The following is a 26,034-nucleotide window of genomic DNA, read 5'->3' on the forward strand; positions in this document are numbered from 1 at the left end:
TCTTTTGCGACCTTGGACTGATGGACTTCTTTCAGCTAAAAGCAGATACTTCAGCAAGTACATAATAAGTGGCACTGGCAAGAATAAAAACTTTACTAGCATGTTATGCTTTCACACTTTTACAAAATGGAGGACAGATACTGCAAAATTATGCACCTAAATGATAAATTCTGCTGTTTCTCAGGTAATAGGGGCTGAAATGGCCCTCACCATAATTTCACTAGTTTAAGCTTTACCCTAATTGTGTTATCTCACATAGCAGTGAGATGCTGTGGAAGCCCATGCCGGCACACCTTGGCAGCCAATGACTCAGTTAAGGAGGGGAAAACACTTCTCTATCTCTGCACACATTGAAAGAGAAAAGAGCTACTCCCTTTGTTTCTTGTCAAGTCGATGAGCCATAAATGTGGAAATTTAACAGGCTAGTCATCTCACCCAGAGTCCTTGGAAAGGGTCCCTCCTCCACCCCTTAAAAAAACATACTGGCAGGATGCATCAGTTATCAGTGACACAAACCAAGCCTGGCCTCTTTTAAAGGACAGCATCACATCTCCAAGGGAGACACTGATGATGGAGATAGGGACAAAGGCTAGGAAAGCCTTGGCAAACGCACGGCAAGTGTTTCTGGAACAGAAAACAGAGAGCAGAAAAGCAGGTGCAGGGTGGAGGCCGAGGCACCGTAAACAGAGAGCTCCAGCAACAGACACTCCCAGGGCAGCAGTCTTGGGACTGACCTAAGAGTGTGCACAGAACCATCAGAGCCACACCAAAGCTTTCTGCTCCATCGTCTCCTTCAAAATACCCTGTACACAGAGACAGGGAGTGGATCATGCAAAACTAGTGAGGTCAGCTTTTTCAGCAGAGGCTCCCTGTGTGGCAGCTCCCTTAGCAGCAGATTTCCAGCTGGATTTCAGCAACAAAGCACAGCGATGCACCTGCAGGAGGGGCTGTCCTCCTCTAGCCTGCACTCAGGGCTAAACAATAACGAGTTGTTCTACCACCCAAGACCTTTCCCCAGCTGAGAAAAGGAATTGGGAGAAGGAGGGAGACTCGTGGGTTGAAGTTTAAACAGATTTAATAAAATAAGAAAGCCAATATTAATACTAATACAAAAGACACAAAGATATACTTAGCCCACAGAGTGGTGGCAAGTCCCTCCAGGGAGCACAACCATTGAGCAAAAGGGAGAGGGAGAGTAAAACAAAAAACAACAAAAAAACCCACCACCCTGCCCTACCAAGCTTTCCCATTTATAGTGAACATGATGTTCACTATATGAACATGTCGGCAGCAGCGGCAGCAGTGACAGCAGCGGCAGCGGCGACAGAGACTGAGGTGAGTGCGGGGCGAGGGTGAGATCGGGTGGTTTCTGTGCTCTGGGCCCCCCCGAGCAGCAGCCCCGAGACCCGGAAGTTCCCGGCAACGAATCAGGAGAGGAGGGGGCGTAGCACCACCCCCTGTGATCGGGTGATAAAAAGCGTCTGGGAGGACAGGGACTAGTCCCTGCCCAGACGGGAGAAGGGGAGTCAGCAGTGACTGTGCGTGTCCCAGGGCGGGGGAGGCCACAGCCGTTTGCAGCTCGTTGGGGAGGGCGCTGACTCTCTCCCAGTGCACAAGATGAGGAAGGCGCCAAGGAGCTGTGAATCTTCTGCTGTCAGTTGGCAGCAGCGGCGGCAGCGATAGCGACTGAGGTGAGTGTGGGTGAGGGTGAGATCGGGCTGTACCGGGCGGGTTCCGTACTCAGGGCCACCCGAGCAGCAGCCCCCGAGTCCCGTCCCAGGAGAGGAGGGGGCGTAGCCGGAGGCACCGTGGGAGATTTGAAGGGCCCCCCTGGGGAGCATGAGCGATCCGGAGTGTGGTGAACAGGAGCGCGCAAACAGGGGCGTGGGAGTTTGCGCAGCAGTTCTCGCAGGCCAGGCGACAAGCAGGGTAGGCGGTCAGGCAGGTATGGTTTCCACTCAGTGGGGCCCTAAGTCCCTTGCGGGTGCCAGAAAAGACATGGCAACCCAAACGGACCTGCCGCGGAAGCATGCGGAGGTGCAGGTGGCAGGCTGCAGGGAGTGCCAGAGCCTGGTCCTGGCACTCGAGGGTAACGGAGACCTCACCTGTGTGAGGTGCGAACAGGTCGACGACCTGATCTCCTTGGTGGCCCAGTTCAAGGAGGAGGTGGAAAGGTTAAGGAGTACAAGAGCATCCCAGGAAGAGCATGGCAGGCAGTGCTGTTCCCTGTCTGTCCTGGGGAAAACGGACGGGCCTAATGCTCCTCAGGTAGTGGAGGATCCTCTTCCTCCTCTACAAGGAGCAGGAGGAGACCTAGGGGATGGGGGGGAATGGAGGCAGGTCCCTGCTCGTGGTGGCAGGCGAATCCCATCCTGACCTTCCTCCCCTCCCCACGTCCCCCTGCAGAATAGGTATGAGGTGCTGGAGCCTGAGTGTCTTCCTGAGTGTCAGGAAGACACAAATCTAGGTGAAAGACCCTCTACGGGGCTACGTAAACAGAAGCAACCAAGTAAGAGGGTTGCAACCAGCTCCAAAAAGGAGAAAAGAAAAGTAATTGTTATAGGCGACTCCCTGCTAAGGGGAACGGAGGGCCCCATATGCAGGCCAGACCCGACTCACAGGGAAGTCTGCTGCCTCCCAGGGGCACGGGTAAGGGATGTTGCCAGGAGGCTTCCTCAACTGGTGAGGCCCTCTGACTACTACCCACTATTAGTATTCCAGGTGGGTAGGGATGAGATTGAAGAGAGAAGTCCCAGGGCTATCAAAAGGGACTTCAGGGCCCTGGGGCGTTTGGTAAAGGGGGTAGGTGCGCAGGTGATATTCTCTTCAATTCCTTCGGTGTTTGGTGAAAATAGGGAAAAGACTATGAAAGTACAACAGATTAATATGTGGCTAAGAGACTGGTGCCGTAGGTGGGATTTTGGGTTCGTTGACCATGGGGCGGCTTTCATGACACCGGGCCTGCTTATGCCGGATGGGGAACAGCAGAATCAGAAGGGGAAAAGGGTTATGGCCCAGAAGTTAGCAGGGCTGATCAAGAGGTCTTTAAACTAGGTTCGATGGGGGAGGGGGATAAGACCAGGGCAGCCACAAATGAACCTAGGGGTGACAGGCCTGCGTCAGGGGAAAGGCCGCTAGCCCAGCTGAAGTGCGTTTACACCAACGCACACAGTATGGGCAACAAACAGGAAGAGCTAGAAGCCACTGTACAGCAGGAAGGTTATGATGTGGTTGCCATCACAGAAACGTGGTGGGATGACTCTCATGAGTGGAGTGTAGCTATGGATGGCTATAAGCTCTTTAAGAGGGACAGGCGAAGCAGGAGAGGCGGTGGGGTAGCGCTGTATGTTAGGGAGTGCTTGGACTGTGTCGAAATTGAGGAAGATGGTGAGGATGACAAGGTTAAATGTTTATGGGTGAAGATCAGGGGGAAGGTCGGCAGGGCGGACATTACGGTGGGAGTCTGTTATAGACCACCCAACCAGGATGAGCAGGCGGACGAGGCGTTTTACAAGCGGCTGTCAGAAGCCGCCCGGTCGCCAGCCCTTGTACTCGTGGGCGACTTCAACTTGCCGGATGTCTGCTGGAAATACAACATGGCAGAGAGGAAGTAATCTAGGAGATTCCTCGAACGTGTGGAGGACAACTTCCTCATGCAAGTGGTAAATGTGCCCACTAGAGGAGGGGCCCTGCTTGACCTGTTGTTTGTGAACAGAGAAGGACTAGTGCGAGATGTGAGGGTTGGTGGCTGTCTTGGGAGTAGCGACCACGAAATGTTAGAGTTTTCGATAGTGGGGGAAGTAAGGAGGGGCAAGAGTAGAACTTCTGCCTTAGATTTCCGGCGGGCAGACTTTAGCCTGTTTAAGAGGCTGGTGGACCGAGTCCCTTGGGAGTCAGTCCTGAAGGGCAAAGGAGTCCAGGAAGGCTGGACATGCTTCAAAAGGGAATTGCTAAATATTCAGGAGCAGGCTGTCCCAGTCTGTAGGAAGACAAGCCATCGGGGAAAAAGACCAGCCTGGTTAAACAGAGATCTTAGGCTAGAACTTAAGGAAAAAAAGAGAGGTACTTGCTCTGGAAGAAGGGTCGGGTAACTTGGGAGGTCTACAGGGACGTGGCCAGGTCGTGTAGGGAGAAGATTAGAAGGGCCAAAGCTCAATTAGAGCTTGATTTGGCTGCTACGGTCAAAGATAATAAAAAAAGCTTCTACAAATACATTAACAGCAAAAGAAGGGTCAAGGAGAGCCTCCACCACTTGCTGAATGAGGAGGGTAGTGTAGTGTCAGGGGATGAGGAAAAGGCAGAGGTGTTCAATGCCTTCTTTGCCTCGGTCTTTAATGTCAAGACCGGTTGTCCTCAGGAGTCTCGGCCCCCAGAGCCTGAAGTTAGGGACAGGGGGCTGTGTGAACCTCCCGTAATCCAGGAGGAGACGGTTAGTGACCTGCTGTGCCAGTTGGACACCCACAAGGCTATGGGCCCAGATGCAATTCACCCCAGAGTAATGAAGGAACTGGCAGATGAACTTGCGAAACCACTCTCTATTATCTACCGGCAGTCCTGGTTAACTGGAGAAGTTCCAGCTGACTGGAAATTAGCAAATGTAATGCCCATCTACAAGAAGGGTCGGAAGGACGATCCAGGGAACTATAGGCCTGTCAGCCTGACCTCGGTGCCAGGCAAGGTGATGGAACAGATCATTCTGAGTGCCATTACACGGCACATGCAGGACAATCAGGGCATCGGGGCCAGCCAACATGGATTCATGAAAGGCAGGTCCTGCTTGACCAACCTGGTCTCCTTCTATGACAAAGTGACCCGCTTAGTAGATGAGGGCAGGGCTGTGGATGTAGTCTATCTAGACTTCAGTAAGGCATTTGACACTGTCTCCCACAGCATCCTCTTAGACAAACTGGCTGCCTGGGGCTTGGATGGGTGGACTCTTCGATGGGTTAAAAACTGGCTGGATGGCCGAGCCCAGAGAGTGGTGGTGAATGGGGCAAAGTCCAACTGGCGGCCGGTCACTAGCGGTGTTCCCCAGGGCTCAGTTCTGGGGCCGGTGCTGTTCAATATCTTTATAGATGATCTAGACGTAGGGATTGAGTGCACCCTCAGTAAATTTGCAGATGACACCAAGCTGGGTGGGAGTGTCGATCTGCTGGAGGGTAGGAAGGCCCTACAGAGGGATTTGGACTGGTTAGATAGATGGGCTGAGACCAACGGCATGAGGTTCAACAAGAACAAGTGCCGGGTCTTACACTTCGGCCACAACAACCCCATGCAGCTCTACAGGCTGGGGGAGGAGTGGTTAGAAAGCGGCCCGGTGGAAAGAGACCTGGGGGTGCTGATCGACAGCCGGCTAAACATGAGCCAGCAGTGTGCCCAGGTGGCCAAGAAGGCCAATGGCATCCTGGCCTCTATTAGGAATAGTGTAGCCAGCCGGTCTAGGGAAGTGATCGTCCCTCTGTACTCGGCACTGGTGAGGCCGCACCTTGAGTACTGTGTCCAGTTCTGGGCCCCGCACTTCAAGAAAGATGTTGAGGTGTTGGAGCGAGACCAGAGGAGGGAGACCAAGCTGGTGAAGGGTCTGGAGGGTCTGACCTACGAGGAACGGCTGAGGGAGCTGGGGTTGTTTAGCCTGGAGAAGAGGAGGCTCAGAGGTGACCTTATTGCAGTCTACAACTACCTGAAGGGAGGTTGTAGTGAAGTGGGAGTCGGTCTCTTCTCCCGGGCAACTAGCGATAGGACAAGAGGACACAGCCTCAAGCTTCGCCAGGGGAGGTTCAGGTTGGACATTAGGAAGAATTTCTTTTCAGAAAGGGTTATTAGACATTGGAATGGGCTGCCCAGGGAGGTGGTGGAGTCACCATCTCTGGATGTGTTTAAGAAAAGACTGGACATGGCACTGGTGGTGTCAGGGCAACGGTTGGACTTGATGATCCCTGAGGTCTCTTCCAACCTGGTTGATTCTGTGATTCTGTGATATGTTAATGTTATAGAAAACACCTGTGGGACAGCCTGGGTCAGCTGTCCTGACTTTCACTGCTAATGGCCTTGATCACCATACCACAGCTGGCCACAAACTGAAACGAAATGTAACAGAAAAGTGATTCTATAAATTTTATCCCTGAAAAACCAGGACAGGGGCTTAAGGGACACCAGATTCTGGGAGAAAGGAAATCTCAGTTAAAGCTGCTGCTCCAACTCCAACTCAGGCTGCTGAAACAGTAAGAGAGGCCATGAGGAAAAAAACGTCTTGTTTATGCTTTTATTTGTGTCGATTGGTGTGTTTGTGTCACAGGCTTTCAGTCTGTCCTTCTGAGAATCCTACACTGTCATGCAGTCCCCTTGTTTTGGGAACACATGCAGAATGTTTGAAAACTCCCATTATTTATCCAGAAGAGCAGATTACAGCAGCTACTGATTGCATGAGGATGTGCAAGAACAGTGGTGGGGTGCTAAATACTGCAGCAGTTACTGTAGGTCTTCAGTGCACAAAGGGACTGAAAAGAAGAGATTGTACATGCAAGTACAGTAAGAGATAAATAGCTGAAAAGTCTCAAAAAAATACACTAAGGAAAAATTTCAAGAGACAAATTCTAGTGTCAAAAGAGATTACTGCAATAGATTAATTTTAAGCAATGTCATTTGTATTACTAGAGTATGAAGGGACAAATGCTCTTTTTAATATGTGAAAATGTTCTAAGAGATGCATTTTAATAAATTTAATGAGAATGTTTTAGAAAGTTAAGAAAAACACCCTCAAAGGATCTTCAAGGAGTTAAAATGTAGGCAGGGTGTTCTTAAATGCATTAACATTTATGTGGAATAAAAGTTTAAACAATATCCTTCCATCCTATACATGATTCAAGTCAATAAAGAAATAAAACCCTGCTGTGTTAATGGGAGCCTATCCACTGGTTTCACTGGGATTTCACTCCAGCAAGCCTCAGATATAGTCCTACTTTAATTTAAAGTTGGATTTGCAAACTCAAATCAGTACTTTTTATTTGAGGAAGATTTCTTAAACTGTACTGAAACCCAGCAGACAAAGATAAATGCTGCTTTCCTGCCTGTCTCCCAGTTTCTCGCTTTTTACACACTTCAGATCAGCTCACAGCCAGCTGCTCACTGATCAGCATCACTCTGCAGTTACCAGCAGGTTTATTTCTGCGTGTTCCTCTGCCAGATCCCTGATTTCTGTTCTGTATTGTTAGCTTGCATTAAATTAACCTTACCCCTGCTTGGCTTTGGGGCAGAAAAGCCTTCTGGCTCCAAGGCAGTTAACCTTTCATTTGTCAACCTGTTGGACCACCTCAGCTGGTGTTAGATCACAATCAGGGAAATTAAGTTTCTTATAATAAATCCACAGAGGATGGGGTCAGACACTGCGGCTGTGGTCATTTATCTAGGGCTGCTGGTTTCTGACACCTCCACTGGTCCCAGGAAACCTCCTCTCAGAGGGCTTCACCGCCATGTCAGTGCCCTCACACAAAGCCCCAGACAAGGAAGATGCAAGTACCGATACCCACCCTGCCTTCAGGCTGAAGTAGCTGGAAAGGATGGAAAGCTTGGAGAAGTAGTAAATTTGTCCTTTACATCAAGTAAATTCATTGGCTTTAAGGACATATACATGTTTTTCCAGATTACTGTCTAAAGCACTTGGAAAGCACAGCTAAAGGCTGCAAGACTGGTATCTAAATCAGTGAGCTTTCCAACCAGTCAGGTGTGGGATCAGAGAGGGTGAGAGGCTTCTCTGTCTCCAGCGCTGCTTCAAAGAAAAAGTGACTCTCCTTTCTACCCTCACCTTGCTGTTGTTGGATTTCTCTGATGAAAGACCTTCAGCATTTAATTGAAGACTGTTATGTTAACAATGAGTGAAGGAAGATGCTTCCACTAGACCAGACACAAAGGGAACTGTGATCTGAGACATATCCTCATCTTTGAGCATTGCTGCTGACACCTCCCACCTGAACATGCTGGTTTATGCAGATCAGTCAAAGGTGGCCAAGTTGCACCATTGGCCATGCAGAAACCAGTATGGCAGGTTCGTGGTAGGAGGCATGTCATTTAAAACTTTTTCACACATCTCCACATGATGCTGAGATCTCAGCATACCTTTCCAAAAACCCACTCTCAGGTCTGCATTACTTGATCCAGATTTTCAGAAGAACTACTGTGACATGATCAAGGACTGGATGCACTTCACCTAGGTCCCACTTAAGGTTATGAACCTGATACCAGCTTTATAATGTCTCTGCTACTTACTTAAGCGTAGGAATCATTTTCTCTAACATATTGAAATATCTGACCAGTATTGTTACAATTGTTACAAAGAGCAAAACCAAAATGAGTCCTTAATTTAGGCCTCAAATTATGTGTCTGATTTAGAATAGTTGAGTAAGAACCACACGTTGCCAAGCATTTTAGGAAATAAGGATTTGTGAGGCTAAAAGAAGAAAAAAAAGCCAAATTGTTGCAAGCATGATCAGCTACCACAAACATAATGTACTCTTCTATTGCACTGGGAAAGTGATTAGGAACTATGTATAGGATCCCCCAAGTTCAATGTAATAATGACATTGCAATAAGATTATATTTTTTTAAGGTATTTGACTCAGTCTTACTTTATATTTCAGTTCTAAAAACAGGAATCACACAAAACTACCACAGCACATGCTAAATGGATTTAAAACCAATAAATCACAAAATGTAATTGTGAACAAAGATGCATCCTCCAACAGTTGTATTCCTAGTGGAATCCCTCATGTGTCACCTTTTGGCCTTGCGCTCTTTAAAATATTTTATCTAACCTGAAAAAAAAAAAACCACGAAGCTGTCCCTGACATACTTTGGGTCTGACAAAGCTGAGGAAAATCACAGGTGATGAAAATATAAGCTGCTGATACAAGGCATGCTGAATAATCTGCACACAGACACTGAAATACGAATTTCTGTATCACATTATAAACAAGAAATACCGAGTCATGTTTCCAGGACATGGGAGTCTCTCCTGGGAATCATTGCTCTGGAGCAGGTATTAGAAGCCTTGGCAAATAACTAGCTAAGAATAACTCCTTAGAGTGACACTGTGGTCAGACTTGGAATATAATTTGTGCAGTCACAGTAAAAATTCCCCTGTTTCACCCTACAGGAACTCTACATTACATCATTTGTGTGACTGCTTCTCAGATACTAAGCCCAGTTTTACTGTCCTCAGAGTATGCTGATTGAGCTCATTTAAGAGAAAATGAAGAAAGAATCACATAATCAATTTCATTAAATAAATTGAAAAAAAACCCCTAATTTTAGTGAAGATTTCCCCCTGTGAACAGAGAAAGTTCTGTAATGACTTGGTCAGTCTAATAAAATCTACACGGTGAACAGAAATTCAATAACAGCAAAGAAAGAGCTAAACCAAACCAGAAAGTCAAAGGAGACAAATTCAGAAGGGAAATACTTTTAGCAATGCATTTTTTACAGATCAGGACAATTACCCAGGCTTGAGTACTAGTGGAAACAAAAACTTCATCAACCAGCAAGTGTAAGATAACAGGCAGTAAACTTGCATGGCAATGAACGCACAGAGGAGATGCCATTTCTGGCAGCAAATTTTAAAACTTCCTATGCTGGAGAGAAAGCTGAAGATCACAATTCAGTGTCCTGCACGTTTTCACATTTGGGTGACTTTTTGAGTATTTCACCTGCACTTGCTGCAGGAGTTCTGCCATACTAGTCCAACCACTCTCTGCAACTAGGACAAACTGCAGATCAGAAATGCATCTTTTAGAAAGACTAAAATACATATGATCAAACTCAGCTGACACATTTTGGCAGAGGTCGTGTTTATCCTCAGCAGCTTTTGCAAGTAAATTCAAAATGATGCCTTAGCTTTTTTGGCTTAGAATGAACTCAAGACCACAAAGTGAAATGATTAGGCAATTTGGAAAAAAAAAATAGAGCTGTCAAAATGTGCTATGTAAGAGAAACTTTTAAACATTGATAGGAATGGCTTTGAAAGAAATTTCTGATGGGAAGTATGTCAAAGACTGCAACTTGCTGCAAAAAGAGATTAAGAAGAAATGGGAGAAACACAAGTTATTCTCATGTTTCCTGAACATATTTTTATTTGTAACAAGGTCTGAATGAATATATTGAGCTTAGCAACATAATGTGTATATGTACTTCAAATTAATCTGATTTGTTTCAACTTTCAGATCCAGGATCTTACTGTATCTTTATCTGCTAAATTAAAAAGCTTATTAGTAATATTTTGCTCTGCATCAGGTCAAACAATCTCCATTTGGCTAAAGTAAACTATCCAAGTTCCAGCTATCGTTCATGGTTCATTTTGTGTCATTAACTGTCAGCTATTGGAAAGGATTCAGGGAAAAACCACAGCCACTTCTCCCATCACAGAGACAGAACTGGAACCAGTTCTTCAGAGGAGGTCTATGCATCCCCGACAGTGCAACACAGAGAAGCAGGATCTCACAAAATCACAGAATGGTTTGGGTTGGAAGGGACCTCTAGAGATCATCTAGTCCAACCCTCTGCCAAAGCAGGTTCCCCTAGAGCACGTTGCACAGGGTCACATCCAGGTGGGTTTTAAATATCTCCAGAGAAGGAGACTCTACAACCTCCCTGGGCAGCCTGTTCTAGTGCTCTGTCACCCTCAAAGTAAAGAGGTTTTTCCTCATATTCAGATGGAACTTCCCATGTTTCAGTTTTTGCCCATTGCGCCTTGTCCTGTCGCTCATCACCACTGAGAAGAGTCTGGCCCCATCCACTTGACACCCGCCCCTAAGGTATTTGTAAGTATCAATAAGATCCCCCCTCAGTCTTCTCTTCTCTGGGCTAAACAGACCCAGCTCCCTCAGCCTCTCCTCGTAAGAGAGATGCTTCTCACTGAAGCTCAGTTAGGTTGACTTTTCATGACAACTGTGGGCTCCTTCTCATAGCCACCAGCAACAAAACTGATCTAATAGAGTGCTGCCACCAGAAAGGGGGCAGTGGTTTTGATTACTACACATATGACCATAAATTTTGCAATGCATTTTGCTTCTCCCCAGCTGATCAGAGAATCCTGATTTTTTTGGCTCTATTCTCTGTCATCTTATTTTTTTTTTTTTTTTGTGTTTTCCGTTTTAGTCATATATAAACTTTCTCACTGATAGCTCCATTTTTACAGACCACTGACAGGCACATGGAAGAGGGCAGAATCAAGGTCTGATCTCTGTGGGGCTGCTTTGGAGACTCCTTTTCACAGGTTAAACTGAGATGTCATTTGCCAGTTTCTGAAGCATTTAATGTATGTCATGTTGATTTTGTCGTCTTCCAGATATTTCATAAGACTTTTCTCATCTCGTTTCAAGTAAAGAAGTTTGAGTATTATACATCTACACTATTATCCTTTAATCAACCAAAATTACAGAAAACATAATGTGAAGCTGGTCTGATAGGATTATTTTCCATAAACACAAATGAACTTGCATTAATTATGTTACTCTCTTTTCATTCTTTATTAATTCAGTTTTGTATTAGCTGTTCCCTTATTTTGCCAAGGATTTATGTCACACTGACAAGCCTATAATTACTTGAGTCATCTCTTTTATTCCTTTTAAGTATTGGCATGTTAACTTCCTTTTGCTCTCCTGAAACATTCCCTGTGTTGCAAGAGTTATTGAAAATCAACATTAATAGTCAAGCTCCTCAACAGTGCCTTTAAAGCTGTCGGATACAGGTTATCCAAACCTGCTAATTTAAAAATGTTTAATTTCCTGTTCCAAAGCAGAACAGAAAGAGCTTCAAAGTTCCTGAAGCACATACAGCTCCTACCCCTCCAAATCATGCCAGTAAGAACTGGGAATGGTCAGGGTCTCCCATCCCTTGGAATAAGTCATAGAGGGCAACGACAAGAATAATTGCTGACTGTGATCCAGAAGAGAATGTGACAAGTGAATATTCTTTGACCTGCAAGTTGTTAAAACACAATTGTCTCTGTTTTAGCAGATGTGGCAACTGAGATGTGGGGAACCTTAGCAACACCAACAGTGCCATATATCAAACCTAATATTAGAAGTCAGAAGGTCTGAGCCCCTCCATGCCTAACAGCTACAGGCAACTTCTCACACATCCTCCTCTGCATAAACCAGAGGTTCCAACCAAAAATCACCACATCAAAGCACAAACAAACATGTACAACTGTTTATTACTAGTTGATTATCTTTTGATTGGTATCACAGTTAACAATAACTATGAAAAGGGAAGTAAATCAATTAATCGCTGATTTTTTTCATTTCTTCTGTACAGTTGCTGTTTTTTGCCTCAGAGTGAAATTTTTTTGTAAAGCAGTCAGCACACATGGAGTTAGCATGATGTATAACTACAAGTAATTTGTAAATAAGACTGATTTTCATTTGTTTTTTTATGTTGTCTTTTTATGGAGAAAATAGCAAAAAAGAAAAAGTAATGCAGACATACATACAAATATTGTGTTAGGAACCTAGAAAAACAGCTAGGGTTGTTACATGTCAAACTGGGCCAGTACAGTATTGAAAAACAAATATCCACATTTGAAGTTTATTTGTTGTAAAGCTGAACTTCTGAAACATGCAAGTATGCATGAGCTTAAAAGAATTATGAAGTCAAAGGTAAAAAAATAAATTAAAAATTTAAATAAATGTCTTGATATAGTCTAGTACTAAAACAGTCACACTGCTATACAGCATTTTCTGAGATATGTTCAAGTAGGAAAGCAGCTGAGACCAAGTAGTGTCACTGAAAACAAGCTATAATGTTAAAATATTGAATTGCTCTTGGCCAGAGTAGCTAATACGAGTTATAAATTTGAATTCTGTTCCTTTATGCTTAGTGCTTGGAAATGTGAAATGATCCAGCAACAATAAGAAATCTATATGAATTGAATACTGTATTTGCTGCTTTGTGATTTAGCATTCTAAAACACTCAGGCAAAAGAAAGGCTGCATTAAAAGAACATAAAGTGACTCAGATTCAGAAGACAGGAAATACCCTATCTGAGACTGCTTTTATAGTGTTAACTCAGCTCAGCTGTGTGATTCCCTTCCAAACAGCAGGTCATTTAATAAGAGGATTATTTTTCAGAAGACCTATATCTCAGATCAGGGAATAAGTCAACAGTTTGCGTTCAAGAAGATGCTAAATTTGAGGCAGCCAGTCCTTCATTTGCTGTAGAAATGGCATTTGATGTAGTGAATGAGGTGGCACTTGCAGAAGAGTTTCTGGATTAAGGAATTTTAGTATTGCCCAGAATTCAAACTTCTCTTTCCCCATAAAATTCCAAGGTCATGCTGAAATAATTTAAACCAAATTTTTTAAAATTTTCATTAATTCTGTTCTCCTCATTTTCTATACCCCATCTTAAATCCTCATGGTGAGATCCGGTGGAATTTTAAACTCTCATAGTTGTAATTTAACATTTTATAGACTGTATAGGAATTGCAGCTACCCACAATTAGTCAGAGGTTGAGTTATAGGTTACCTGCTTGTTACAGTTTAAGGCAGGGCCGGCTATTAAACCAGTGGCAGACGCTCTCTCTATTAACCCTCCTCCCCCCACCCAGAAGGGGAAGGAAAAGGGAAAAGGGAGAGAGACTTACGGGTTGGAAAGTTAAAACAGTTTTAATGAACTATAATAATGAAAAAGACTACAATAATAATAATGGAAATAATTAAATATATACAAATATATACAAAACCAAGATCAAGCTCCCCTGATGTCAGCCACGTCACCACCGGGCACTGCAGGGCAGGCTCTGGGAAGGCCCAGGCTGGGCCCAGCGATGGTCGAGAGCTGGATTCGGGGATGCATGGATCGGGATCGGGGGCAGCAGGAAAATAGACAGAGTCCTCTTCAGACATTGGCCATACCAGAAGAGGCTAGACCCTCGTGATCCCCCCTGCTTTATACTGAGAATGACGTGTATGGGATGGAATACCTTCGTTGGCCAATTTTTGGGTCACCTGCCCTGTCCACTCCTCCCTGCAGGTGTGACCCGCCTTCGGCTCTTCACTCATATTCAGTGAAAAATTTAGCAGTGACCTTGGTTTCTGTAGGAATAAGTACAGCAAGAGCCTTTCTGCATAACATCCTTATCAGTGCCTCAGTGATAACTACAAACTTTGAGCGTTATCAGTCCTGGGAGCAGACACTGTCTGCAAAACATGCAGTTAGTTTCAGAAAGTGCAGTTACTTAGAAGAGACTTAGCTGAAAGTAAAAATCGCTGAATGTAAAAATCTCTGAAAGGAAAATTTGTCTGTTTTAGGCCAAACCAGGACACTGCTATTCATCTAAACCAAAGTGACTGTGATAATTTGTACTTCTTTCCTTTTTTACTATTTGTGGAACTTAATTCTAGGAGACTATATGCACTCTTAACATATTATTATGAAAAATCAGGTCCAAGGTACCTCAGCTTAGGAATACAACATTAGTCAACAATTTTGGCCATACTTCGTTTCCACCAAAAGGTGTGGAAGAACCGAAATCTGTATACAGTAGCTGAATATCCATACAAGGTATGTGTGCACTGATTCCTTTTCCTCTCCACCTCGTTGCCCTGCTTCCTAAGGTAAAGACACATCCATAGCTGACCTGAATCTCCATCAGTGCTTCTCCATCGAGGTGCTTGATCTGAATTGAAGGATCTTAGGAAACATCACAAAATGCATTTGTAGTGCAACCCACACATAAGCTTAATTCACTTTCCCCAAAGCAAAGGTGATACCACTGCTTCAGCTCATGACAGTAAAGACAAATTAGTGGTTGTTTGTGAAGTGCTCAGATGCTATCATGAGGACACCATAGAAAAGTCTGTAATAAATTAATAATGTATCAAGAACAGAATCTGAGCAAACAGTAATAAATAAAGTGCAAGGTCACACATTGAAAAATGGGAAGAAAATAATAGTGAATTATCTGGACACCATGCATTTTATCCAATAAAAGAGGTAGGGGTATATTGAAAGAATAGTTTATGATCTGATAATCAAAGGCCATTGTAAGGTGCCTCCACAGAGGGGGCAAATTAAGAAATTAAGTTTGCACGGGCAGTTTTAATTCTGACCTGGATTTGCTGATTTTTTTGGCAACAATCATTGAAAATCTGGGGTGTGTGCATGCCTTTTTAAATGCCATTTCCCAGTTTTTTGTTAACAGAAAAGCTATCATCTACTTCGTATTACAAAAAGATACACAGATGCAATCTATTTAGTATTACGTTTCACTAGGACTTTTGTGCTCCCTAATTTGTTGAAACTGCTAGATGTCTAAATTCAAGGCTTGTATCGTTAACAGATACATGCTCCAATTATACAAATATACCCTGACATATGTATTCACTAGGTACTCAACTCATCATGGAATTCAAGTGTATAAGCAAACTCAAACATCTACAGACAGGAAATTACATAGAAACTACACATCCAACTGAGCAACATCCTCTCAACATCTGCTTTTTCTAACTACGTGGTCTTCAATACAATGTTATTGTCCCATGCACTTTTTTCTTCTTATGACTCCCATTTTTATTTACAGATTAAAATCTGTTTTAAATAAGTGACTTGACCAAGATCAGTTGAAAATCTGTGGCACTGCCAGGCACACCCCCTGCATTTGCAAATCCCTGGTCAGTTTTTTAGTCACAGTAAAATCCTTCCTTCCTTTTAGTACTCTCTAGAATTCAGTTCTTAAAATATTACTCCTATAAAATTTTGTCTAGTCTTGTGATGTTTTAAGTTTAAATGGCCAGAGAAATGTTTTTCTGACAGCACTACTGAGCTGTCTTGCTTTCAGCAGGATCCAGGATTCAGCTCAGCTGTATTCACTTCATTCCTCACTTGCATGGAGAAGGAGTGGAGGAATGGAGGAATGCATGGAAGAGCAACCAACCTTCAATTTGTTCCCAGCAGTACTGATGGGCACCCTATACTTTGGGTAGCTATGTATGAAGTCTTTATCTATCATTCTGATCTCTAAATTTTTGATATATCAGAGAATTCAATCTTCTATTAAGGATCTTTTCATTCTACTGTAAGGGTTATAATGCAATGCTCTGTAAAACAACTTCTCTCACTGATACAACATCTAGCAACCCAGAACATCACGGTGTAAGAGATATGTCAGCCTGGAGCCATCTACTGGTTGTTTTGCTGAGCTTTACATGGACAGATTTGAAACAAACCCCCCCTTTACACACTTAATTCTATTGTAATCATAAAAACAATAGCATATATTAATAGATTAATTACCTAAGTATGTGATGTTTCTTGCGTACTCATTCTGTAAATTTAAATACTCAGTGGAATTAATATGGCTCACTTAACAAAATAAAAAAAAAATCAAGAACTTATTTATCTTGCTTTCATAAGCAAAACAAAAAGGAGGGAAGGGGGCCTAAAAAAGCTCTGATTTCTCAATAACACTCAGAAGGAACCAAAGAACAAGGTAATATTAATGCTTGCTAAGATTTAAAAAATTTAGTAATCTAGATATCGAGTTTTATTACTGTAACAAAGAGGATAAATAATTCTTATTGCTTTATTTTATGCTTAGCAAAATTTCACCCTGCATTTGTATGTGTTGTTCTAAAATAGCTAAGGCACACCATGTACAGTTTTCTTGGGATTAAAAAAGGTCTCAATCAATCTTATGATATCCTTCAAAGGTTTTTATTAAAAATAAATTCAGACAGAAAAGAAGCAGATGAACAGAAGTATAAAGCCTTTAAAACTAGCTACTACGAACTAAAATTAATCCAGTCAACTTAGTCTGGAGACCAAAAGCATGTTATATGATGATGCTGATCAGTATGCATTTACTCATTTATTATATGATAATATTGATAAGTATCAATGCTGTAATGTAGTCTTATTTCTATTATTGCAAGTGTATATATACAACTCTAACTGTCTTCAGGAGCAAGAGAGAGCACTTTACAGATTTCACCAGTTTAAGAGAGATTCTTTGCACCCATTAAATATGTATACACATACACCTACATATATATATGTATACACACAGAGACATAGAAATATATACATATTAACTCATGAAGCTATCATCTATACATAGATATGCATATATGTATACATGCATTTACATGCATACATTTATATGCATGTATATATATACATGCATATAGGTATGCAGTATATGTATATTCATCTATATTTGTATATACATATACACACATGCATACACATGTATGCATGCCTATATATCTCACACATAATATCTAACTTGTGCCTTCTACAATCTCAGTTAAAGAAAATCCTCTGTTGGCTGTTAGTTGTACTGGGCTTAAACATTTGCTGTTATTCACATTTGCTCTCAGCAGATCCATCAGCAGGAGAAACTTCCAACAGGAGTTGTAAGTGGCAAGTAATTTTATCAACAAATGCAAAATGCAATTTAAAATGTACAAAAGGCAGATAAACAATAAGACTTCCCAGCATAAACAGGAAGGCATAAACGTATTGCAGGTTTGGAGACCAGACTATAGGAGCTAAAACCAGGAAGACAGATGTTGCCACCATCACAAATGGAACTGGTAGAAATACCTGCAAGAGAAAGATAAAAAAAAAGTTTTAGGAAATAAACTCACCAACTGTGATTTCATGCATCATTTGTAAAAGTAACAATGCATTCTTTGCCACACTCGAGTACCATTTCTCAGGTTGCTGCAGTCTCATCCAGGATGAGATTCATCTGACCTCAAATTCCCTAGAAGATAGGCAACTTTTCTAATATACTTCTTCAGGCTACTTCTACCGTCAAGGGAGAGAGATAGGCAGGCCCTGAAAACTATTCATCCAGATATGATGTTATGGGCACCTAAAAGAAACTGAGGCTTGGGTGCCTACAAGAAGCCTTGACAATGAGCATGCACTTCTAACCTATGTTTCTGACAGCCATATTGAGACTAAATTAAACCTATCCTTAATGTCTGTGGTTGTGTCAGGAAAGAGGAGAGTAGATCGAGGTTTAATTAACCGTGAGCGGCCACTTTGGAACCCACACTGTTCTGGTTACTGCTCCACACTGGTATGGTTTCCTGTTTCACATTATTTGCAATTCTCGCCCATTCTGCATATATTCATCCCTTGTTTTCAAGTGCAGGCTCTCTGGGGCAGAGACCATCTGTTTTTTTTCACTTTCCTCCTACAGCGTGAAGCAAAGTTGTTGAATAAGGCTCTAAACATTGTGACTATAATTTGTATTTTTGTAGTGACTATCCACTTTTGTCTTGTACTTGTTCCGTAACTTCTGCATGCTACTCAAAAAAAAAGTGTAAAAATATTTTATAACTTATTTCCACTTACTTTGTATGGTCGATGTAGGTGAGGTTCCCGGTATCGAAGTACAATCAGGCTTGCACAAGTCAGTCCAATCATAAGCCAGGCAGAAAATCCAAAGTAATTCGTTAACGTAATAAGGTCAGAGGGGATTATAAAAATGGATGCAATGGTGGTTGAAAAAATCATAGCTGGTGCTGGAGTACAGGAGTGGACATTAAGCATGGATATTAAAACAGGTAAATGTCCTGACTGACTTCCAGCATAGTTTAATCGACCTAGTGTGAACATGCTGCTGTTGAGGGCACCAAATATTGAGACAGCAACAGAGAGAGGAATGATCCAGGCAACAGAAGGGATCACTCGATCAGCCCAAGTGACTGCCACAGCAACTGCAAGAAAGCAAACCATTAGTGTAGTGTAGGTACCATGTTCTGAATTACTGACAGACTCAGCAGAAACGAAACTTAAAATACATTAAATACCCATTATTTACCAGCAATGCCTGGATTTTGTTACAGTAGTCAAACGTGACTAATCTAATTCTAAAGGTATTTAATTCAGGAGCTAAAAATTTCCTGGGGGTGATGACAGCAAGAAGGAGTGCTGCCTGCCAGAGCAAGCCAGGAAAACCTGCTGGGGCCAATACCACAGTAATGGATGGCCCAGCGGGAGCAGTCTGCACCTCACCACCATGAATCACAAACGTACACGCATGGGCAAGGCCATGCGGGGAAAGAAAAAGAACGCATTAGTCCTCGGTGTGACCACAGGGGTGGCATGATCTACTGTTATGAGGGAACTGCCAACATGAGCACATGTACGTGCAGAGGCAGGTCAGAGAGTGTGTTATTAATGACGTTTTGCTTTAGGTGGAACTGGGAAATGTGAAAGATAACTTCTGAACAAGAAATACTCAATATTTCTTGGAAATTAGCTATAGCCCATACTGTAGCCAGGACTAATATTTAGTGGGTCTATAACCAACTGCTGCAAGGAATACAGGTCTTGCAGTGATCTGCACAGCATAGGAAATTACTAGGGTAGGGAAAAACAACCCCCCAAAAAGTGTAGTGAACAAACAAGAACTGCAGCAATGCATAGCGATGTTTGAAACGAGCTATAATTTCAAGGCTATCTCCTCAGCTGACCTAGATAAGCACAGCTCCCCTGGTATGTTTGGAGCTGCTCACGCCATCTGGGCAGGTGCTATTCAGGAAGACTCGGGTATTCGCTGCCTCTTTCATTGTAGAATGGATCTGCAAATGTGTGCATCTCTCCCAGCAGACAGCCTGGTAATGGCTCAGCAACAATACGAGGTTGCTGAGTGACAGCTACACTGCTCCCATTTATGTTATTGAACTGTTTTCAGCAGGCAAAAAAAAATTATTCATCCAAATGAGGTATGTTTTTTGTCATTCCTGGAGGCAAGGTCTGACAGCTCAGTCTCATTAGAGTGGTATTTAAAAGGTGCTGTTTAGACAATCAAGGAAAAATACAGCTCCTCTTGGACCTTTTCATGGGCAGCTTATTGGTGCAGGATCTGAGAGAGGCTTTACATAAATTGGACTTTTGTATAGGCTCTTCTAAGGAATCACAATATTTATCATGAATAACCCCCTCACACACACACCCCCGAAATGACTACATTTTTGTGTCTACAGTTTTTCCTATATTACTTATGGTAGACTTGTCCACCTCCTAAACAGATGGTAGACTTGTCCACCTCCTAAACAGTAATGGCTTCAGCCTGAGGTAGGGAAGGAAGGAGGAGAGGCAATTAAAACTACAGGAAAACAAAGGTCTTCTCTATACTCAGCAGAGACCTGATCTTCGCCTGATTTTCCAGGTTTTAATACACTTCTGATTTCTTTTTTAGACAGTGCAGGTATAAGCCAACATTTTCAACACCCAATAACATCTGTCTGCATTCACTCCAACTTGTGTCATACGGTAAAATTAAACAAGAATTACCTGTTAAGACAGAATGAAACCCAAACTTCCCAACTGTGAAGTTAGATGAGCAGTAAATTGACATCAGATGGGTATGGTAATGGACCACACCTTTTTAATGAAAAAAAAAATAAAATCCATACCTGAAGAGACAATTTCTTTAGGTGTGAGGACAGTCAGATATGAGATGTTCACCAGTAAATAAAAAACAATTACTGCAGGAACAGCAGTCATCACAGTTAAGGGGATATTTCTGCTAGGGTTTTTCATCTCTTCTGAAAAATACAATTTAAAGAGACTAATAAAGCAAGCAATGTAGCTTCTGCAAGTGTGTTTCAGTAGCAAATCTGCACAGAGCTTGAGAAGACCGACACTGAAGTCCTGCCCCAATCCCTCATCATGGCATCTAAGCAACGTTGCTTGCGAGGACCCACAGTTGTTCTCAAACAGTTTATTACCAAAGAAGTCTAAACAAAATTGTTTTTATTTTTTCAAATCTCTCTTTTCTTATTTAGCTATTTTTTAGCTATCTTGGAAGGAGGGACAGATAGAGGCCTGATAGACTGATTAAAAAAATTGACAAAAGGACTGATAGATTAGATATTAGGAAGAAATTCTTTCCTGTGAGGGTGGTGAGACACTGGAACAGGTTGCCCAGAGAAGTTGTGGATGCCTTCTCCCTGGCAGTGTTCAAGGCCAGGCTGGATGGGGCTTTGAGCAACCTGGTCTAGTGGAAGGTGTCCTGCCCATGGCAGAGTGGTTGGAACTAGGTGATCTTTGAAGGTCCCTTCCAACCCAAACCATTCAATTATTCTGATTCTATGACAACTTTTCTCTGATTTAACAAATATTTGACTTACATTAGAAAACTGATTTGGTAAGAACTTTTCAAGTAGCCATACTTTTAAATCACAAGCTTGAACGTCAGACTCTAAAGTCAGTTTATTTATTCTTATATCACCTCATGAATCCTGATCTGAAACTTTCTGAGTATATTTTCCTATTCCTGCACAAAACCTTTCTCTTCGCTCTTATATCAAGGAATACAGAAAATGTAAGGGGAAGAGACTGAAGGTATTGACAGAAGAGCAGTAATGCAGTGGCTTTAAAAGGCAGCCTTTCCCAGTTGGATTCTGCTGCTCATTATCTTTTCCAGGGCAAAGTTGTTGGTGGAAAACTTTAGTGCTAAGCCTGGCATCTTAACTTAAAACTACTCTTACTAAACAAGAAAAAACTCTGAACTTTGCAGCTGAACAACTGAAGCATTGGCACACATTCCTGACCATGTGATAGTTGCAGGAAAAGATGGAGCTGGTTTCCAGGACCCTAATAATTCATCCTCATCTCAGTCAAAAAGGATCTTTTTCCTCTCTGTCACTCCTTCACCCCTTCCCTCTTGCTCCCTCTCCCCTTCCCACTTCCCTCAGCATTTACAAAAGACTTCCTGAGTATTACCAACCAATAACTCACAAGAAGGAAGAAGTGAAAAGTCAAGCATGCAGCTTACGCTCTTTTTAGGGGACAGAAATTGCTTTCCTCCCTCAAATATAATTTGTCTTCTGCCCAGAACATCAGCTTTGAGCCTGTCCCAGTGCCAGCTGTAGTGCACAGAGCCAGAGGGACTGAATGAGCACAACAGTGAAATTCAGATACAGACTATCAAAGAATTCGGGATTTATCTCAAATGTAAGAAATGCACTTGGCAATTTTGAGCCCACAAGGGGACAATCACCAAAACTGTGAATTTAAATTTGTCTTTCCATTTGTTTTTTTGCTCGTTACAGTCCTGCCGTCCAGCTGGCACCTGATGCTTCAGCTGAAGATCACAGGAATGAAGTTATTGTTGAAGAACAGGAAATTCAGTTCAGAAGAGGACTATTGCATAGGTTGCATCTGTCTAAACAGCTGTGCTGCCCAGCACATGGTATTTGTTTGTACAGCTAACTGATCAGAAAATACACTAATATTGTACCAATAATTTTGTATTTTCTTGGGCTTACAAAGCTAAATGTTTGCCTTTAAGGAAATCCTAAGATTTCAAAACTATACTTTGCCGATTTATATCACCTTTTTTATTGCAACATATTGTTAACATTGGAATAGCTGGGTTGTAATAATAACAGTCATTTTTTTAAACATTAACCCAATTTTCACACTGTTCTCACCACTGAACTTTGTGTTATTCATTTCACACATTCAGTTTATTTAATGTTTTACATGTGATAGAGGTCAATGGATAAATAGGGTTAAAATATCAAAGCAACATCCATTTGCTTACAACTCTATAAATCTGATATTATAAAACACTATTCATTTAACTCGTGACGTGCATAACACATTATGAACATTATCTCTGCAGCTTTCATGAAAAACTGCTCTATTTATTAGTGCCACATGTGTCATCAGATACAGAATAGGATAAGTAAATGGATATTCAAAAAGGTTTTGAATGTTTAAAATTGAGCACAAGTTACACAGAAGGATTTATACAACTTTCCTTAGATTATTCTTCACCTTCCGTGCAAAACTCTATTTTCCCAAGGAAGTGACTACAGACTATCCCATACAGCCCATGAAATTACTAGATTTTAACACAATTCAAAAGGAATGTACAAGCCAGCTGCATAACCTCAGAGAAGGTACAGGCATTTAAATACAAATTAATCAATTATCTTTTTTGATTCGGTCCTTACTGCACACATAGTTTGGCATGGATATCTTAATCCTTTTCTAAAAATGCGCTGACACTGAAAAAGAAAAAATGCAACTTTTTAAGGTATGAAAAAATCTGTTTATGACAAGAATTTAAATGAACTATTTTGATTTCTCTTGTATGCCTTTGGAAATGTCAGTCTGATCCTGGAGACTGCACAAGACGCAAGAAACTTCCCTAGAGAGGAACAGCATCTCCTCTACCACCCCCAACAAACACAGACTCGCATAAAATGTGAGAGACCCTATGGTCTTGAAGTATAGACAAGTTCTACTAAGATGAGTGGAGGAACGTTAGAAGGGTGACTGCAGAGCAAAAGCTAAAGAGGAGTGAGATACCTGCCATATAGTTGAGGGACCACCAACCACCGTACGCATACAGTCCTTGGAAGAAGGCTTCAGCAACCTGTGATGCGTTGGGGATCTCTGAGCTGAATGCGTCCTCAAACCTGGCCAGACTCTCCTTTCTCCCACCAACGAGGAGAACTATGCCACCAACAGCGATTACGGACAAGGCCATCATCTTCAGCAGAGTGAAAACTGTTTGCACCCAGGCAGCCATTTTGACACTGCGGCCATTCAAAATCCCCAGGGACCAGAGAACAGCTAAGGCCAAGCATTTCTTCAGCGTTTCTGGCGCAGGGCAAATGCCGTAGAAGGGCTGGGTGGCATACTCAGCAAACAGCAAGGCTCGAGCAGCATTTGATGCTGGCTTGGTAAATGTTGACGTCCAGATGAAGATGAAGGCGGGTAGCGATCCAAGACCTCTTTTGATGTGGCTGTATTCTCCTCCGGAGAACGGCAGAGCGGTTCCCAGCTCTGCATAGCAGAGGGAACCCATCAGAGAAACCAGTCCAGACGCAGTCCAGATTGTTAGTGAAATGCCGACATTGAGTAAGGAATGCTTTAACACCCCCGTGGGAGACACAAAGATCCCTGCCCCAACAATTGATCCTATAATAAAACTTACCCCATCAAAATAGCCTATATTTCTTTTGAGTTGCATCTTGTCATTTTCTTTTCTTTTCACATCTCTGGGATCATTGTTCTTTCCTTTTCCCATTTTTTCTGTTTTTTTTCACAGCAGATTCTATGACTTCAGAGGCTGGATTACATGTATTTCCCCATCGCTTTGTTGTTAGCAGACTGTCACAGCCCTACTTCCTAGTGAAAAGTTATGGGAAGCCTGGCTTAATCATTCAGAAAGGAGAGCATACTTCGGGTTTTGTTGTCTTGTGTGTGAAGATGATTAACCAAATACTTCAAGAAACGCTGGCAAATCATGTACATGTTGGTTTAATATGTACTTCAGAAATTATTAAGGTCTGGGCATATTTTTAAAGAAGATGGCATAACAAATAATGCACAATAAATGCCCATATCGTGGCTGATTTTCATCAAGAGGCTTCAGTTTTTTTAATGTATGTCTTCAGAGGCAAGTGTTCAGGGTAGGTAAATGTGACCTCTGCATCAGACCTAGGGAAAGGGGAAGGGTATGGCAGCATGAAGAAAGAAATCAGCCCTCTTTATGTTACTGACAGTCACACAAGCATTAGTTGAACAGCCTGGTACTATTTTTCCATCATCAATACATAAAATGGACAGCGATCACCAGTGAACACCAGAATGTTTTGACAAATCCCCATCAGTCACTGGGCATAGTGGAGTTTCTTTATCCTTCACTCATTAAACACTGCCCTAGAAAGAAAAATATCAGTTTATTTGCAGTTTTTCTCAAGCACTCATCATTATAGTAGTACCCAAGCACTTCCTATGCAGGTATTAATCTTTGGACACTGCTGTGAGGGGAAGGGGCTGTATCATCATTTCCGTTGCCTGAATGGAGGCTGTGGAACAGAAAGATGAAGGCTGAAAGTTCCCACCAGTTTGGTGTGTGCCTTTTAAGGTGCGGTCACTGATTTTTCTGCTTATTTAACAATCTGTGGTATATTATACATTCAATATATGGAAAAGGAGCTTTTATTCAATCTGATCTGGTTATACTATTGCCATAGACATTTGCCCCAAGAAAAATATATTTATTCTTTTTAGGAGATGTAGAGAAAACTGGTCAGAAAGCAGGAAACTAACTGAAAAAGACGTTCAGCATGTACCTTAAGAGTTGTTAAGTAGTAGCTGCAGAGTTCTTATTTTTTGCTAGTCAAGTTGCGGAACCAGTTTAGTCCCGAAGGTCAAAGCTCAGTAACACAGCAACCAAAACGCACGGCTTTTACAGGACCCATCTTGAAAGACACAGTGGTTCAGATCGGTCTTGAACAGCTGGATTTTCACTCAAGAACAAAAGTAATTAGTCTTAAAAATTAAGTTTATGTAATATGCCATCATGTAAAAGACCCATAGTTAAACTAGGCGTGTGCACAGACTGTTATTTTTTAATTTTTTTGATGACTTGGTTAACATGGGTGTCCATCACCACACAGAAACTATGCAGCACAGTCAGTGACAGCATCCACAGCTCCAGAACAGCGTTTAACCTTAAGACAATTCTTCCATCTTCCGCAAATCACTGCAGCACTCACTATATACCTTCATCTCCAAAAATCATCAAGTCTTACAGACTACAAAAATTTTAGTTACACATGAAACACACCTCTATTTATAAAATTTTCCATGCATTTTAAATTGCATTTATTCACTTTAGAAATTGCATTATGTCTTTAAGTTCAAGTATGCATTTACCACTTATTATGAGTAATTCATAATAATTGAGAGTATTTATTCACCAGTATTCATGAATTGGAAATTAAGTGTGACAAATGTTTTAAATGGCTAAAATATGTAATTTTGTGTTTTATTTCAGTGCCTTTTCTGGGTCTCCTTCTCTGTGAATGTATACATGTTTTTTGATATCCAGCAATCTTCCAACTCTTTACTTTGGGTGTTCTGCCATGTACAGTTGGATTTGGATTAAAATAAATACTACACTAAATGGCAACTTAAAGTACAGATGCAACTGATTTTGTTTTGCTGTTCATCCTGAAGTATGTTAATTTCTAGTATAATAGAGGCATTTCCAA

General features: G+C 42.1%; 1 protein-coding gene and 1 long non-coding RNA gene across 2 annotated transcripts; one reads left to right on the forward strand and one right to left on the reverse strand.

Annotated features, from left to right (window-relative positions):
* Positions 1-1,492: 1,492 nt before the first annotated feature.
* LOC137661177 (uncharacterized) lies at positions 1,493-25,961 on the forward strand. The gene is made up of 2 exons (XR_011047834.1): positions 1,493-1,691; positions 22,069-25,961. It is a non-coding gene; the product is annotated as an uncharacterized lncRNA (long non-coding RNA).
* On the reverse strand, positions 17,351-24,059 carry SLC7A13 (solute carrier family 7 member 13). Its single transcript, XM_068396571.1, has 4 exons — positions 23,336-24,059; positions 20,428-20,559; positions 18,359-18,723; positions 17,351-17,596 (listed from the first exon to the last, which is right to left on the reverse strand). The coding sequence occupies exons 1-4, from the start codon at positions 24,057-24,059 to the stop codon at positions 17,351-17,353; spliced, it is 1,467 nt and encodes a 488-aa protein (XP_068252672.1).
* Positions 25,962-26,034: the final 73 nt, after the last annotated feature.

Source organism: Nyctibius grandis, chromosome 3 (assembly GCF_013368605.1).
Source record: "Nyctibius grandis isolate bNycGra1 chromosome 3, bNycGra1.pri, whole genome shotgun sequence".
In the NCBI taxonomy this organism is placed as follows: Eukaryota; Metazoa; Chordata; class Aves; order Nyctibiiformes; family Nyctibiidae; genus Nyctibius; species Nyctibius grandis.

What these genes read in the sequence shown, in the direction of transcription:
- SLC7A13 (XM_068396571.1), bottom strand. Translation starts at nt 24,059, where the DNA reads ATGGGAAAAGGAAAGAACAATGATCCCAGAGATGTGAAAAGAAAAGAA. An exon ending in GTCCCTCAACTATATGGCAG is followed by an intron (nt 20,560 to 23,335) that starts GTATCTCACTCC and finishes TGTATTTTTCAG; the next exon opens with AAGAGATGAAAAACCCTAGC. An exon ending in ACCTACATCGACCATACAAA is followed by an intron (nt 17,597 to 18,358) that starts GTAAGTGGAAAT and finishes TTTCTCTTGCAG; the next exon opens with GTATTTCTACCAGTTCCATT.